Source organism: Sinocyclocheilus rhinocerous, unplaced genomic scaffold (assembly GCF_001515625.1).
Source record: "Sinocyclocheilus rhinocerous isolate Xijiao unplaced genomic scaffold, SAMN03320098_v1.1 scaffold519, whole genome shotgun sequence".
In the NCBI taxonomy this organism is placed as follows: domain Eukaryota; kingdom Metazoa; phylum Chordata; class Actinopteri; order Cypriniformes; family Cyprinidae; genus Sinocyclocheilus; species Sinocyclocheilus rhinocerous.
In genome coordinates this window covers 325888-342971 of record NW_015665048.1, presented here as the reverse complement: position 1 = coordinate 342971, position 17084 = coordinate 325888, and the positions used below count along the sequence as shown (strand labels likewise).

General features: G+C 35.0%; 2 protein-coding genes across 2 annotated transcripts in view; one reads left to right on the top strand and one right to left on the bottom strand.

The window, feature by feature from the left end:
- The first annotated feature begins 376 nt into the window (after window positions 1-376).
- Window positions 377-1785, top strand: LOC107731086 (cyclin-dependent kinases regulatory subunit 2-like). Its single transcript, XM_016542072.1, has 3 exons — window positions 377-591; window positions 873-1000; window positions 1171-1785. The coding sequence occupies exons 1-3, from the start codon at window positions 533-535 to the stop codon at window positions 1212-1214; spliced, it is 231 nt and encodes a 76-aa protein (XP_016397558.1). The 5' UTR covers window positions 377-532; the 3' UTR covers window positions 1215-1785.
- Window positions 1786-10125: 8340 nt separating this feature from the next.
- Window positions 10126-17084, bottom strand: part of LOC107731078 (semaphorin-4D-like) — a 55591-nt gene continuing 48632 nt past the window's right edge. The window contains exons 11-15 of the mRNA XM_016542061.1: window positions 16368-16590; window positions 15048-15163; window positions 14724-14893; window positions 12913-12959; window positions 10126-11080 (exon numbers count right to left, since the gene is read on the bottom strand). Coding sequence (XP_016397547.1) covers window positions 10167-11080; window positions 12913-12959; window positions 14724-14893; window positions 15048-15163; window positions 16368-16590 — 1470 coding nt within the window. The 3' untranslated portion in view covers window positions 10126-10166. The remainder of the gene's footprint in view (window positions 11081-12912; window positions 12960-14723; window positions 14894-15047; window positions 15164-16367; window positions 16591-17084) is intronic.

Genomic DNA, 17084 nt, shown 5'->3' with positions numbered 1-17084 from the left:
ACGTCAAGCACTGACAAAGTTTCATGTCATAAAAATGAAATGTTCTAATCATTAAAAAAGCTAAAATCAAATCAAACATTGCTTTCTTTCGGTTATACTTTTTTAAGGGTTACTAAGCTCTCAAACGATGAGCAAACCGTCGAGCATGGATCAAAACAGCATGACAAGGCAGTAGTAACATTTCACACTTTACCTTGAGCAGGTTTCTGAGGCAAAAATACATTGTTTTTATATTTACAGAAGCATATTCTTAATCATTTTCACATTCTATTGACAGACACACGACGACTCGTCGCTGATCGGTTTCCAGAGCAACCACGCTTTCCTCCGCCCCCGCCCTTCCGACGTGCCTCCAGTCACATGACCTCTGTCAGCCAATCAGAAGCGGCGGCTCCGGTTGAATCGCGGGTTCAAAATCAAAACTGTATCGGTTAAATTTGTTCAAGGTGCGAGAGTGAATTTGATCGAATCCTTCTTTCACGAATCAATACATCTGAATATTGTCATACCTGACTTCATTTAACAATCTACAATGGCTCATAAACAGATCTACTACTCGGATAAATACACAGATGATCTTTATGAATACCGGTAAGATGAAAAACGAGGAGGATTGAGGCCTCGATGCGGCGTGTTTGTTTGTTTAAACGTCATTCGTTTAGTCGTAACATTACATCAATGTTGAATGTAAGCTGCTTAGTATGGTTATTAAAGCATTTGGTCATTCTAGAGGCATGTTTTGACGTGAATTCAAAACTAATGGTTGGATTTTCTCCCATGTGCTTTTAGTGTAGTGACGTCACTTTATAGCATCACGTTCATATCTGATTGAAATGCAATGAAATATAGTTGCTTGTCATCTGTGATGGCAGACATGTGGTCTTACCGCGAGAACTGGCCAAACAAGTGCCCAAATCCCACCTGATGACCGAGGATGAGTGGAGGAGGCTGGGCGTGCAGCAGTCGCTAGGATGGGTCCATTATATGATCCATGAACCAGGTCTGTACACAAAACCACACAATCATCAGAGCCTGAGTGTGTGTGTTTACACTAAAGTCAGCTGATCTCTGACCATGTGATTTGAATCTGGCATTTGCAAACTGTGTCCTGAATATTAAAGCCATTATAGGTGAAAAAGGACTAACGTTTGCTTGTATTCTATTTTTCAGAACCTCATATTCTGCTGTTTAGGAGACCGCTACCAAAACAGTGACAGTCAGAGACACTTGTCTCTTCTGGAACATTCCTGTGGTTTTCAGTGAATACTAGAGAACTTAACCACGTTTCTGGACTCCTGTGACCATGATGCTGCGTTTCACTGCGACTATGCCCGAACTGAATCAAGGGATTGTGGGAAATGCATTTTCAGTGAAAATTTAAGGGCTCTTAACAAAATCATGCGACTCAAGTGCATCTCTGAGTGAAGCTAAACCTTTAATAAAAGTCTGTGCTGCATCATCAGTGTTTAGAAACCTAAATCAGTGTTTAAGTGGCTGAGCTAAATTCATTTTGGGGATAAAAGATGTACTGTATGCTAAAGGGAGATCATTTGTGTGTATCTAGTTAACGTATTGGCCATTCTCAGGTTGAAATTCTTCGTTTGCATTAATTCTTCAGGGAAGGCGATTGTAATACTGTACAGATGCTTTATAAAGTTTAAAATGTGCTTCTATCACGTATAAAACTTTGTTAATAAGGTAGTTGTAGAAGAAGAGCCATGATGACAGCACTATCAGCAACTGTGCTACTTAAGAACAGGGTTTATATGGAGAGAAAAAAAGGTTTTGACACTTTATCATAAATTACTTTTGAAAAAGAATGAAATTATGACTAAACTTATTTTATCCTCGCTGCTCTTTATAATAAAAAATATTAAAATGCCACCTCGTATCTGCTTTGTGTAGTTTTTCTTTCAACACTTCAAAACTTTCAACACATGATGGCGCCACATTGCAACGAATGCTATGATTCGGTGTTCCTAATATTGGACTTAATTGTTAAAGGGATACTTCATGGCTGGCAGGTAGGGTTTTGATAAAAAATTGGCTGTCTATGCCGTAGAAACGCGGTTTAAAAATGTGCTACACGACTAGAGGGAAAAAAACGAGAGTTAAGGGATGTGGCGAAAAAGGTAGGAAAACTTCAACACCCATAATGCACTGGGCTCGCTCCGACTATCCGTGAGCGGGGATACAAAAAGGCGGAAATACGATCTGTAGTTTTCACAAACATTGTTAATTTACTTAAGCTGGTTGAAAATCGGGGAACTTACCCTTTAAAGCACAACTATTTAAATATATATATATATATTTACAACACTTTCATGTTGTATCCCTCGTGTTAATTTGGATAAATTATAATAAAATACAAAGGTGTTCCCTTTTTGAGGGGGAGGGGGTATGCAGAATATTTAACGTGCTTTATCAGATTTCTATTGTCATCATTTTTATAAATTTACTTAAATTACGTTTTATTGTTTGCAATACCAGTCCTGTTTTGTTTCTGCAAACAATGCAGATATAAACTATTTGATTTAATGCTAAACCCCCAGACATCTTTCCTGGCCTTAATATATAAGCTAAATAAGACGAAAATCACAGCATTTGCTTGTTGTGTGACTTCGATAGCGGTCAAAATGACAAAAGCCACTAGCTTTGCCTTGTTTGGACTGTGAAACATTAAACAGGCCTGTTCAGTGCGCATAAAGGTCCCTGGCCTTTGCTGGAAACCTACTAACAAATGCTTAAGTCTGTTTTATCAAAGTATGTTGTAATTAAATTCACTTTGCAGTAAACTGACTCACCTGTGGCTGGATCTCACTCATTTCCCGTTTCTGAAGGAATTGATTTTAAACCATTGATTTAAGAACCTCGTGGAAACATGTACTGAATGTGCATTGTGTGACAGCTATGCTGCATTATACTGTTGCATATGCATACAAAAATTGCATGCTAGTTTTCAAAACATTGGTTGCTGGTCTATAAAATGTGATTTAAAAGCTTAAATTAAACACTTGTATGTACTGTATCTGTCCACTTTTGGTTTTATGCAGAAGGATGAATCTTACTAAAGCAATAAAGACTGAGAGGTCACCTACCCTTGTTTAGAGGTTTAAACAATGACTTTAATAGGTTTGTAAGAGTCTCTGTGTGTGTGTTATAGAGGTCTGGATCAGCTGGTAAAGCAGCAGGACTTGATATAAGGAAAAATTACGACAGCATTGACCTTGGTTATTATCATTAACTAAAACCATAAAAATAACCATTTCTGTTACTTGAAACAAAATAAAATACCTAAATGAATTTTATTTCAACTAGTTGCCGAAGCAACATTTCTCATTTTAAAATTAAATTGATGTACCAAAATAACAAATGATAATGAAAATGGAAAACATAAAAATAAAAACAAATTCAAAATCTCAATGATAATGAAATAACATTGGTACAAATGCTTCACATGTGTTTAGAAAACATGGTTAAAGTCTCACAAATTATAGAAATAATATTTATTGTGGTTGCAACCTCTTTTGGAGGACCAGTAACTTCTTTGAAATATATCTGCTCAGATAAACACGCGATTATTTAAATAACTCAAGAGGACTATTATAAACACAAATGTTGCTTTCACTAACATGAGCCGGTGTCATTTGCTCTCGAGGATGGAGGGAGTATAAATAGAAGTGTGCAGACGGTTGAGGAAAAGCAGTTGTCATCAGCCTGAGAGGCCCATCTCACCGCACTCGTCCTCCACAGATCTCTCCAACAGCCTGGAATCCTGACAGGATCCACGGATCGGGAACAGACTCGGAGCGCCTGTGAGAGAAGAAACCACCACACAACACCAGTGTGACATGAGCTGTGTGTGTGTGTGTGTGTGTGCGCTCTCGTCCAAGCGTCTGTCCCTGGAGTCAGAAAATGATGCCATGATGAGCGATAATGAGCTGCTTCAGAGAACACCCTGTCCGTCACAGCTCTCCTGCAGGACAACGAGAAACAACAGACATCAGCATCATCACAAACATATGATGAGATCTTCAGCCCACACCAAACTAAAACATACAAAATACATCTAAAGTAAAAAATAAAACTAAATAAATATAAAATATTAATCAAATCTAAAAACTAAAATAAAATAAATATAACATTTAAATAAAATATAAAACTTAAAATAAATTAAAAAATATAAAATAAATATAAAAAATAAAATATGTAAAATAAAAAGTATAAAATAAATATACAATTAAATCAAATCTAAAAAAAATATATATATATATAAAATCTAAAATAAAATAAAATATAAAATATGTGTTTGGGGGACATCTTTATTTGTTCAGTATTTACTGGAACTATTTTAAAGAAGCTTTTCTATGTCTAACTGACCTCACTACCAACCTTAAATCTGACGAGGCAGCATTTTAAATGTGGAAATGCATTATAAATAAATAATGCATATATTTTTTGGTTCAGCTGTTGTAAATACTGAATGAAGGCACTTTCACCTTTACCAAATATGTGCAGTGACCCAAAATGCGTCTGAAATCAAACAAGCACTATAACATTCAAAAGTTTGGGATCAGTCTCTCACAGTCACCAATGCTGCATTTATTGCATCAAAAACACAGTAAAAATTGTGAAATATTATTACAATTTAAAATAGCTGTTTTGTATATAAATATATTGTAAAATATAATTTATTCCTGTGATGCGCAGCTGAATTTTCAGCATCATTACTCCAGTCTTCAGTGTCATATGATCTTCAGAAATCATTCTAATATGCTGATTTGCTGCTCAAGAAACACTTCTGGTTATCATCAATGTTGAAAACAGTTACGCAGCTGTGAAATATAATTCCTGATGATTCACATATTTTCATTTCATTCAGTTATGTTGTGATGTCTTCACTTGTGTGTGTCTGTGTGGGCTCTCCCTCACCCATGCTTTCTTCCACTGCTGCAGGAGTGTGTTGTGGTCGGTCAGAGCGGTTCTCCAGCGCTCCACGGCCTCATCTGAGAGCACACAGAGACACGTTACAGCATGCCACAGCTCAGACTAACACAGCAGTGCGATGAAACGCTTTACCTCTGCTGTCGAGCCGAAGCTCCACTCTCGACGCGTGGCTTCCCGCTGCAGACACCGCTGTACACTCGTACTGGACGCCTTTATTCAAAGCCTCCTCCCTCAGCCAGCTGCTCACCAGCACGGCATCATGGGAAACCACGTGTCTGTATTCAGTGACAGGAGTCTCGAGCTTCTGCCCGTTTATGTGCCACTCAACACTTACATCTCTAGGACCTGAAGGAAAACTGCACTTACATATGGATCCTACAGGGTATTTAGCACTTCAGTACACACACTCATCCTCATCCACATCATGCTGTTTGTATGATCACACTCTCATACTACATGCATAACAAACTGTAGCTTCAGATCAGAAACTGACAATAATCACTATATGTATTTGCTTTGGCTGGATGATCACTTCAAAAAAAATCTCTAATAAAAAGCATTAAAAACTTTCCCATATTACGGTATGCAACAATCTTTCAACAAATTGTATTTTCTCTCTCTCTGTATTCCCACACTTGTTTTTGTTCTCAAATGTTGTATTTTTGTTGAAATGTAAGTTTTGCAAATGAAAAAAAAAAAAGCTTAGGTCCTTTTAAATGATTTTTTTTTTTTAAATGCATAAATTAATCCTAAAAAAAAAAAATGTTTTTACCCTCATGTTTTGTTCCAGTCATTACGGCTTTTTTTTATTTTATTTTGATGAAAATGTTAGTTCATGTTATTGCATTGGACTAAAACCAACTTAAAATTACTACTTTCAAAAAAAAAGGGGGGAGGGGGATTTTTTCCTCACCTTCTTACACTTATGTTGTTCTTGGTCAAAAATGACTGGCACACAAAATCGCTTATAAATTTCTCATGGAGATATTGCCAAATACTGGATATTTTTATCAGTTTGTTTTGTTTCATGTAACAGAAAAAGCTGATAAAATTATTAGATCCCAGTTTTGGTGATAATACAGCATAATGAAAGACTATTTAAAAGGCTGGTTATTTTTGACTAGAAAACCAAATTATGCAAAGGATTTTCAGCAGCACAAGGGTTAAATGAGTGTTTCCAGCATCACCACAAGAAATTTTGACTCGTCCCTCAGTTTGTAAAAAACGAAAACATTGCACAATAAAAAACATGCCAAATACACGTCTTTAACACACACACACAAAATCACTTGTGCAAAGTTATATCCAATACTTCACCTTATTACTTGGTAAAACCAGTAACTTGCATCAGTACTTGGAGTACATGAAGAACATGTACATGGTAACAAATAACACAAAGTTCATCCACCAAGAAATTAGTTGATCTCGCATGCTGCAATCCTCAGAATACACACACACACGTTTAATGCCACTGCAGGGAATGACTGCACTACTGTCTTCTCCTGATGATAATGGAACCGTTCTTATTAAGTGTAATAATACCATAGTGTAGATTCAAAGATGATAAACATGAATTATCCATTAGTACATGACCGTTCAAAGGTTTGGGGTCAGTAAGATTTTTTAAAAGAAATTCATATTTTTATTCAGCAAGGATGCATTAAAATGATTAGCAGTGAAAAACACATTTATAATATTGCAAAATATTTCTATTTCAAATAAATGCTGTTCTTTTGAACTTTCTATTCATTCATTAAAATGTCACGGTTTTCACAAAAATATTGAGCAGCACAACTGTTTTCAACATTGATAATAATCAGAAATGTTTCTTGAGCAGCAAATCAGCATATTAGAATGATTTCTGAAGATCATGTGACACTGAAGACTGGAGTAATGATGCTGAAAATTCAGCTGCGCATCACAGCAATAAATTACATTTAGCAATATATTCACATGGAAAAAAGTTATTTTAAATTGTAATAATATTTCACATTTTTACTGTATTTTTGATCAAATAAATGCAGCCTTGATGAGCAGGAGACTCTTTCAAAAACATTCAAAAACCTTCCGAACCCCAAACTTTCAAATAATAGCATAAATAATACTTTAAACAATTTTAGCAGAAAAAGCAGAGCATATTTGAATAGATTTGTGAGATTTATATTTGTAATTCCTCACTAAGATTCTGTGTGTCATGAGTTTGCATGTTAAAACAAGATATAATATACAGCTTCATTAACACATCTCAACACAATAAACAGTGTTTCACATGTTTTGCCATTCAAACATTTATTCAGGCTCTCTACCAAAAAAAAACTTTGTACATCTTTTTCATATGTACATATACTGTATTTACACTGTACACGACTGGAACGTCCATCAGTCCTTCAGCCAGTCACCTTCATTTACAAGAGTCCGAGACTCACGTCAGCAGGTAAAACAACACAAAAGTGGCGAAAACGAAGCCATAATCATAAATTAGGATCTGAAGAGAATTTTGAAATAAAAATTTAGGAAATTCAAAAATTATTTACCAATAAATGTATTCATTCTTGACGCTCTTTAAAAAAAAAAAAAAAAAAAAAAAAAAAAGGTGTAAAAATTAACATTTTAAAAAGAAAACATTTTAGGCATCAGACGGTGTGCAGAAGATCTGGATCATGCAGACACACAAACACTGTCTAAATACTCTTTAGTGACTTCCTCTTTCTATCGTCTACTTCCTGTCTGACTTCTGGCTCCTCAGCCAATCAGAACACTTAGCAGGAGGAGCGAAAGGAAGTCACACTTCAGAGTACTGAGACGAGACTGATGAGTGAGAGAGAAAGGTCAAAGGTCAGAGGTCAGAGGCAGCACTCACCCAAGGCCAGGCAGAAGAGCAGAAAGGCCTGGTGAGGGTGAACGCTCCAGGACTGCTCCCTCAGCAGAGGAGGAATCAGACGAGCCCCGGCCAGAGACCAGGAGGAAGAGGAGGAGGAGGAGGAGGAGCCGGGCAGGGACGGAGGGGAAGGAGGAACAGCCCAGGAAGCTGAGCAGGACACAGGAAACGGAGGGAGAGAGACAAATACAAGAGTGTGCTGAGAATCAGAGGACAGCAGATTCAGAAACGCCACGCGGGAAAAAGCAAACAAACCACGGCCAGGTCACATTTCACCCCAAAATCAAAAGAAAAACATACAAGCATTTTTTTCATGAGATTTAAGCACATTTTTTCCTAACATTATAATTTCCATAATGCCAAAAAACACTTTATATATAATACAGTCATGAATATTATCCTATCAGGATGCAATTTATTATTTATTATCATCATCATCATCATCATCTTTATTATTATTATTTATATTAAAATGTCTAATGTACTGTCAAAATGCCAAAAAAGGTGCTAAAAAAGATTTTTTACATTACAGCCCAAAATCAAAAGTTAGTTATATATCGCATAAAGAAAAAAATGTTTTTGTGACTTAATATAGTAATTAACACAATGCCAAAAAAACTTTATATGTAATACAGTCATTAATTGTTACACAATTTCATCTATTTTTGTATTAAAATCAATGCAAAAAAGGTCCTAAAAATGGTCCTTTTAGGCAAAAACAAATAATAATAATAAATAATAATGATAATAATAGTAATAGTTTTTCATTTTGTTTATAGTTTTCCACCAAAAAATAACTTGTATGTACTACAATCATGAAAATTACCCTGTCAGGATGCAATTTACTATTTTTATGTATATTAGTATCACTGTCATACATATTTGTCCAATAAATGATAAAATATGAAATGTAAAATGCAAAAAAAAAAAAAAAAAACTCCAAAAATGTAGTTTTTCTTTAATAAAATCAGTCATGAAATAATGTCAAAATGGAGAAAGACGACAAAAAAAAGAATAATATGGTCCTAAAAATGCAAAAAAAAAAAAAAGTATTGGTTTTTCTTTAAATTTTGGGGTTTCTTGACTTTTTTGTGATATTTACACTATTATTGCTGACATACAATTAAATAATATAATATCTTTAAAAATATCTGAAACATAAAGCTTTCAAAGCTCATGTTTGTGGACTACAGTCGAAAAGGCTCACGAATCAAATGTATTATGTGAGACACAGGTTAAGCGTGTTAGACATCTCATCTGCACCAACAGCAGAAACAACCACAGGACGCTGTGCAAGAGACACATCACAGTGTTTTTGGTCTGGCTCCATGTTTGAGCTCTTCCAGAGCAGTTCTTCATCATGAGATCCTGCGTGTGACACTGAAAGCATCCCTGAGATTCCACGTCACACGCAGGCACAGCAGAAAACCTCTGCAAGAATGATTTACTCAGAATATCAGTCCTTTTCCAATCGTGAATATCTAACCATTCTTAAATCAAGAGAAGGAAAATGAATTAAGATATTAAGTCTTGCCTTCTGAAAAAAATCTCAAAATGAAGTGAGTTTATGCTTAAAATGTCAATATATCAAATTTTTTTTTTTTACTTTAGATTTCTATACATGTATAAATTATATTTTGCTGTTTTTGTGACATTTTTGGCAGAGTTCTTCTAATAAGTATAATTAATTATAACTAGTTATGATTAATTATTCATATTTCCCTATGAGCTGATTCGCTACAAGCATAAGGCCAAAAAATACTTTATATGTAATACAGTCATCAAAATCAACCTGTCAGTACAATAACAAATGTTATTATTATTATTATTTTTTTATTACTGTTATGAAATTGTCAAAATGCAAAAATAAATAAATAAAAAGAAAAGGAGACCTTTTATGCAAAAACAATTTTTTTTAAAAATAATAATAAAATAAAAAATTTGGGTTTCACCTAAAAATCAAAAGAAAAAAAAATGACAAAAAATTATATTTTGCTAAAAGAAAACACAGACAGATGTTTTTTTTTTCCATTTTAAGCAAAAATTTCATTAAACTTTTCTTTCATAAAGCAAGACTCAAGATTTAAGAATATTTAGATATTTGTAACAGAAAACATGACAAAAAATTCTAACTAAGAAATAAATTTTTGCAGTGCAAGCCAAAGGTGAACGTCAAACGCCCCACAAATATTCAAAAACAGTCCGGTGCTCCAATTTGGAAAACATCAAGAAACTTACCAATTTGGTAAACAATGTTTCCAATTTGGAATTTTATTTGGAATTCTGCGTTTGTTCTTGCAGAGCTGCGGCGATTCTGTGAATGCGAGTGAAAAGCGGTGCATCAGTACGGCGCGTCGGCGTCTGCGTACTCAATCGGCTGCGACGCACAGTCGACGTCGAAGGGCCGCACTTTCGAGGGACTGTCCTCGTCGCTGCCGGATGGAACTCCGCCGTTCTTGCATTCCGGCTCTGTCTCGTATCCGGTGTCTCTGAGTGCGCGCAGCGGATGCGCTCCGTTCTGATTGGCCGGATCCGGCTTTTCCTGCACTGGCTCCATCAGGCCGGGCTCGCAGGCTGCATACTCCGGCTGGGGCTTTTTGCTGGAGCCGAGCAGCGCGGATCGCAGGCGGAGACACGGCGCCGGCAGGTACTGCATGTAACAGTTGTACGCCAGAGCGGCAAGGAAGAGCAGGAAGAAGAGCAGGAAGAGCGACAGCAGGGCGGCGCTGTTGTCGTGCTGAATATATTTAGCCGAGGGGTCGAGCGTCTCGGTGCGTGTGGGTAAGTTGCTGACCTCCGGAAGGATGTAGGCTTTGGGTTTAATGGCATTGCTGGGAGGGGTTGTTAGTGAGGGTGCATCCGTGTGAGTCGGCGTTAGTCCCGAGCCGTTACCGGTATTACCTTCCTCCGGTGTGAGTGTAGACGCGGCGCTGGACGGATGCAGAGCGGATATGGACGGCACGCTCTCGGGAAGCTCCAGTCGAAGCGCGTATGCCGCCACCAAACGGGTGAAGTTCTGTCCCGCGGACGCTTCGACCGACCAGCACTCGTAGCGGCCGACGTCCTCCGGCGTCACGCTGTAGATCAGCAGCCCGTTCTCGTTCAGCAGACGGAAGCGCGAGGCTTCGGTCAGGACGCGGCCGTTGAGCTTCCACAACACCTGAGCCAGGTTTGAGCGCACCTGACACGGCAGATCGGCAGAACCGCCCGGCTTCACCAGCACCTGCTGATAGTCGCCCACCGCCAGAGGATCGACTGCAACACAGAGACCATTATGGGTCAGCTGCTACATCAATACAGTCAGTTATTAGTTTAACAGGGAGAGGTATGACTAGGGTTGGGAATCGAAAATCAATTCCAATTCCAGAATCGGACACTTAAAGGGTTAGTTCACCCCAAAATGAAAATTCTGTCATTAATTACTCACCCTCCTGTTGTTCCAAACCCGTAAGACCTTCGTTCATCTTCGGAACACAATTTAAGATATTTTTGATTAAATCTGAGGGCTCTCTGACCCTCCCATAGACAGCAAGGTAACTACCACGTTCAAGGTCCAGAAAAGTACCAAGATGATCGACAAAGTAGTCCGTGTGACTCGTAGCTTCGTAACTTTACAGTTGAACCACTGATGTCAGACTACTTTGTCGATCATCTTAGTACTTTTCTGGACTTTGAACGTGGTAGTTACCTTGCTGTCTATGGGAGGGTCAGAGAGCCCTCAGATTTAATCAAAAATATCTTAAATTTTGTTCCGAAGATGAACGAAGGTCTTACGGGTTTGGAACAACACGAGGGTGAGTAATTAATGACAGAATTTTCAATTTCGGGTGAACTAACCCTTTAAGGTCAGGAATCAGATACTTGTTGTAAAATGAAAATTTCAATTCCACCTATCAATTCCTGTGTGCGCATCTTTTATTTTTAGGTGGTGAAAAAGGGCTGTTAAAAATGTATTTGTCTTTGAATCATTCATTCAAGAGATTCATTCAAAAACACTGATTCATCCAGTAATGAAACAAGCAAATCTTGAGCGAGTCATTGAATCATTCCATGCATAAATTCCATGAAATTTTTGTTAGTTGTCTTAATTTTTTCTTCAGAATTGTGAGAGAACTACAACCATGTATCCAGAATCTTGCAGCACTATTTTGCACACAAACAGACACACAAAGTAAATGTTTTGATATCTAAATGACATTTTTTAACCATATTGGAATCGATAAGCAGAATCAGTTTTGCAATTGATAAAATTCACATGCAACAATGCAATCACTCAAAAATTTTACTTTTTTCCCAAATGTTTTAGATAAAAAATGTACATAATAAAAGTATAAAATTTTTTTGTTCGTGTAGTTAAGAAAACATGCCATGATTATTTAGAACTAGATGCGTACTGTATTTCACTTCGTTTTGAGAATTTTGAATCTACCTGGCAATGACTCTAAAATTATTTCAAAATAAATACTCAATTATTGATTTATATAATAAAGTTACATGAATTAAAATATATTATATAGTACATTATAAATATAAATTAATATATAAATTCATTAAGTAATTCATTTACTGATTTATTTATTTGTTATTTAATTTCTGAAACTCAGAGGAATCAATCATAATCTATCTATCTATCTATCTATCTATCTATCTATATACACACACAAAACAAACCATACACAAATTATACAAAATTATAAATTGATTATTATTCCTCTGAATCTAAAATTATAAAGCATAAGTTATATTATAAAGAGAAATACTTAATCTAAATAAAATAAAAAATATAATAAAATATAATATATAACATTTATAATAATATATAATAAATTATAATATATTATAAACATTGAAACTTAAACATTGCCTAGCACTAGTCTAGTACACACACTCAAATGCATCTTAAATTTTCTTCTGTTAGTGAGTACATGTCTATATAATTATTAGAATTACAGTGACAATGTTCTCATGCGCTCTTGTTTTTGTTCGTCTGTGCCGGTTACTGTAAATCTAGACAGACAAAAACCAGGCACTAAAACAGGACCATTTGAGCTCAAATTTAATACAGATGACATTTCTACATGACACACCTGTAGGGCATATCCCAGCATCTCCTTTAAGGCTCTGAATCAACTTCCTGCAAAAACACACAGATCAGAGTAAATACAGACACACCTAATCGAAGATGATAATGCCGTCTGGCAAACAGATTCCAGAAAATACAGTCTTTAAAAGACTTGCACTATCAAAGAAGTATGAAGTAGTGAGAAATACTTGCAGAAATGAAAAACAAAATATATATAATCTAAATTATGATTCCTCTAAAATTATTTCCAAATAAATATGCAAATATCGTTTTAATAAAATGTAATAAAATATAAAATACATATAAATGATGATGATTTCTAAAAAAACAAAACAAAGCATATTAAAAAGTATTAAGATAGAAATTATAGATATTATATTATAAAATTATATCAATACAAAAAATACAATAATAAAATACATAAGAGTCCTGACTCTGATGTTATATCAGAACAAATATGGAAGTATAGATACTTTACTATAAAAAATTATGAAATATAAAAATAATAATAATAATAAAATTAAAAAAATTAATTGTATACAAATAAAATAAATGATGATGCTTGACCTGATTCTAAAATGATAAAGTACATATAAGTACTGAGAAATACTTGCACAAATGAAAAACAAAATATACATAATATATAAATATGCAAATATTGATTTTTGTAATACAATTACATTAATTAAAAATATACAATCAATTCTAAAAGAAATACATAAATGATGATGATGATGATTCCTAAAAGTTATAAAGTTTATTATACAAGCATATATTATAAAAGTATTAAGAAATACTTGCAGAAATTAAATGTAAAAATATACAATAATAAATTGTAAAAACAAAACACAGCTAAGAGTAAATAAAAGTCATCTGGCTTACATAAAATATATAAAAAAATATTTATAAAAATCTTTAAACCACTACATGGACTGCACAACAAAATTACACAATGATCTGACGAACAAATAAGACGCATATTGTATGAGAGCCGTGTTCCTGTTAAAGCGCAGTGTCTGCTAATATTGGAGAAATGACAACTGCATTTAAATGCAGAAGTGAATCCCCTAAATCATCATTACATGTATGTACGGAACAAGACTCACTCGCGAAACTGAGATGATTGACAGCTTGGAAACCATAGCAACGTTTTGGCATCTTGCGCATTTAGTATCCGTTATTGTGACCAAAGTAATATTAAAACGCCCGTTATTTTCAGCAGTTGAACTGAAGTACAGTGGACGGAGACATTGTGTTTTACAAGCGCTTTCTGGGCGATCACAAAGCGATCAGATCAAAGTGAGCAGACACGAGTCGCTATATTTTGGTCTTATTTTCAGCATAAAGCTTTTGGATGTACTTCGGTTTATGATGGTCTTGTTCGCTAGCAAGATCTGGCAATGGGAGTCAAGGATCGTACTGCTCTGGCACTGCTTTCCCTGTGATTCAAAGCGCATACAGAAGAGAGACACATCTATGCATGTTAAAAACCTCCATTATAGGACTGACAGACTGCAACGGTTTGAGTTAAAAATCTTCATTTGTGTTCTACTGAAGAAAAAGTCACCTACATCTCGGATGCCCTGGGGGTAAGCAGATAAACATCACATTTTCATTTTTGGGTAAACTATCCCTTTAACAACTGCATAGAATTTCTGCAAATGTAGTTGTCACTACCTGTATTTTTCAGGAGTTCATGCGGTTGTCGAACTCCCATATTTTAGTGAATTATGTGTGTGCAGAACGCGATTAAGAAGTAAAAGGTGAACTGCAGTGTGTACGTGGCCAGTGTGAACGTAACTTCTCATTTCTCACCGTGGATTGGCATCATGCTGGAAAATATTGAGGCAGGAGGCCGAGCGCGGGTCCCAGGCGCAGTAGGGGTCCCGCGCCAGAACACAGTCCACACAGGATGGGTACTTCTCACAGAATGCTGTGGGAGACTGAACCACACCAGAGTCCGATCCAGCGTACAGGAACCGGGCCTGAGACAGACAAAACACACAACACATGAGGAACCAGAGAATCTCCAGCGCACGGAAACTTCCTCCCTGCTGACAAATCATACAATGTGCTTGTGGATTTTATTCCTCATGATTCACGGCGATGATAAGATGAGTCTCGGCTCACTGTTCTTACCACTTGTGAGGAGAGCAGAAGTGTTTTAATTGGCTCTGTGTTCTTCAGCAGCTGGATTTCCTCCACCGTGTGAACCTCGCCCTCCAACACCAGCGATTTGTGCAGCAAGCCTTTATCTGGAAACATTAATATAGCAACAAGATGTGATCTAAATGAGCTTCATGACACTTCAGTGTGAAGAAACAAATCAAAGCCAGACTTTCACATCCTGTGGTTTAGCGCATCCTTTCACACATTTCACCGGTGAAAATGACAGAAAAAAAGATATATAATGAAAACATAAAAGGTAAATATTGCCGTTTACTCAAATGTACTGTTACACTGGTACTTATAATTATTAAAATGATTACATATTTTTCCTTGTTTACCTCACTGTTTTTCACTGGACAAACACGTCATGATTATTTATAACCAGATATGTACTGTATTTCACTTCCTGTTTTAAGGAAAGTTATACTGTTATATTATAGTAAAATTGTATTTAAAAAGTTGTATAAAAATAAATAAAATTATTATGATTCTGATTCTGACACTAAAATGCTACAATTATATTAAAGTACATTATAAAGTTTTGAGAAATAATTGCAAAAAAATACCTAAAAAATATTATACAAATATATATATATATATGTAAATTTGTAAACTATATAAATTGTACTGTTATATTAGTGCTTATAAATTAAATTTTTTTTTATTTTTTTGTAATTTTGTTGATGTAGTGAAAAACAATGAGGAAAACATGCTGTGATTATGGCAGTGGCTGTTTAAATTATGATTATAAATCCTCTGACTCTTATAGAACAAATATTATCTAAAATTATATAAATAAAAATAACATAAATTATGATGTTTGACCTGATTCTTAAATTACAGAATACTGTAGTATAGTTAACTATAAAGTATTGAGGAATACTATATATATAGATATATATTTTTATAAAATAAATTAATTAAATGTTGCTGTTTATTCAATTGTACTGTTATATTGATGCTTATAAATTAAAATAATTAAAATTACATGATTCCTCTGACTATTTCATAACAAGCATGGAAGAACGGATATTATAATTATATTTACCTGATTATAAAATTATAAAGTATATTTAAACTTTGTATGTTAAATTATCTTTTGATTTTACTGATGTGATCTTTTTCTGGTATTTATTTTATTTGTACAGCACTATGATCAACTGCTCTTGTGTTTATCGGTACTTAATTAATAAATGCATGAATGAAATACATGAATGAATATAATAAAGTATTGAGAAATCCTAGCAGAAATCAAATCTATATAAATGCTTTGACACTTGTGAGACTCACCGGTGCCGGTGAAAATGACGTGGTGGATGTTTCCGTCGAGCGCCTGCACTCTCTGGACAGCGATCTGTGTGTAGTTGATGTCTTTGGTGACGAGGCGCGGGCCGTTTCCGATGGGCAGCACGGGGTCCTCCAGCAGCGGATGGTCCTTCACAAACTGCAGCGTCTTGTCGGGCAGCTGGAGCGACGAGTTGATGCTCTGCATGCGGTTCAGGTTGCTGATGCACTGAAATATATCATCAACACATCCAATGAATTTGAAATTCTGTGATATTATTAGCATTAACTCTGAATAACAAATATAAGTCTCCCGTTATGTCAATCTAGCACCACTTTTTATTTGATACAAATATTAATGTAAATTAATTTCGAGTTACAATTGTGAACATGCACTGCATATGCCATTACTATATATATCAGGATTATATGAACTATAAACCTGGTTTCTAAAAATCTCTTTTTATTTAATTAAAAAATGTATTTATTATATTTTATTTTTTTATTTTATCCATTTCCAAACTGCTTGTCCTATGTAGAGTCACAGGCTTTTTTTTATTGTAAAAGTGTATTTATTTTATAATTTTATTTTATTATAAGTTTTAATTTTATTATTTTTTATTTCATTATTTAGATTTTTTTTTACATTTATTTCACATCAATATACTTTAATATACCATTTTTAATTATTTTTATTTGGTATTTAGTTTATTTTCATGTTAT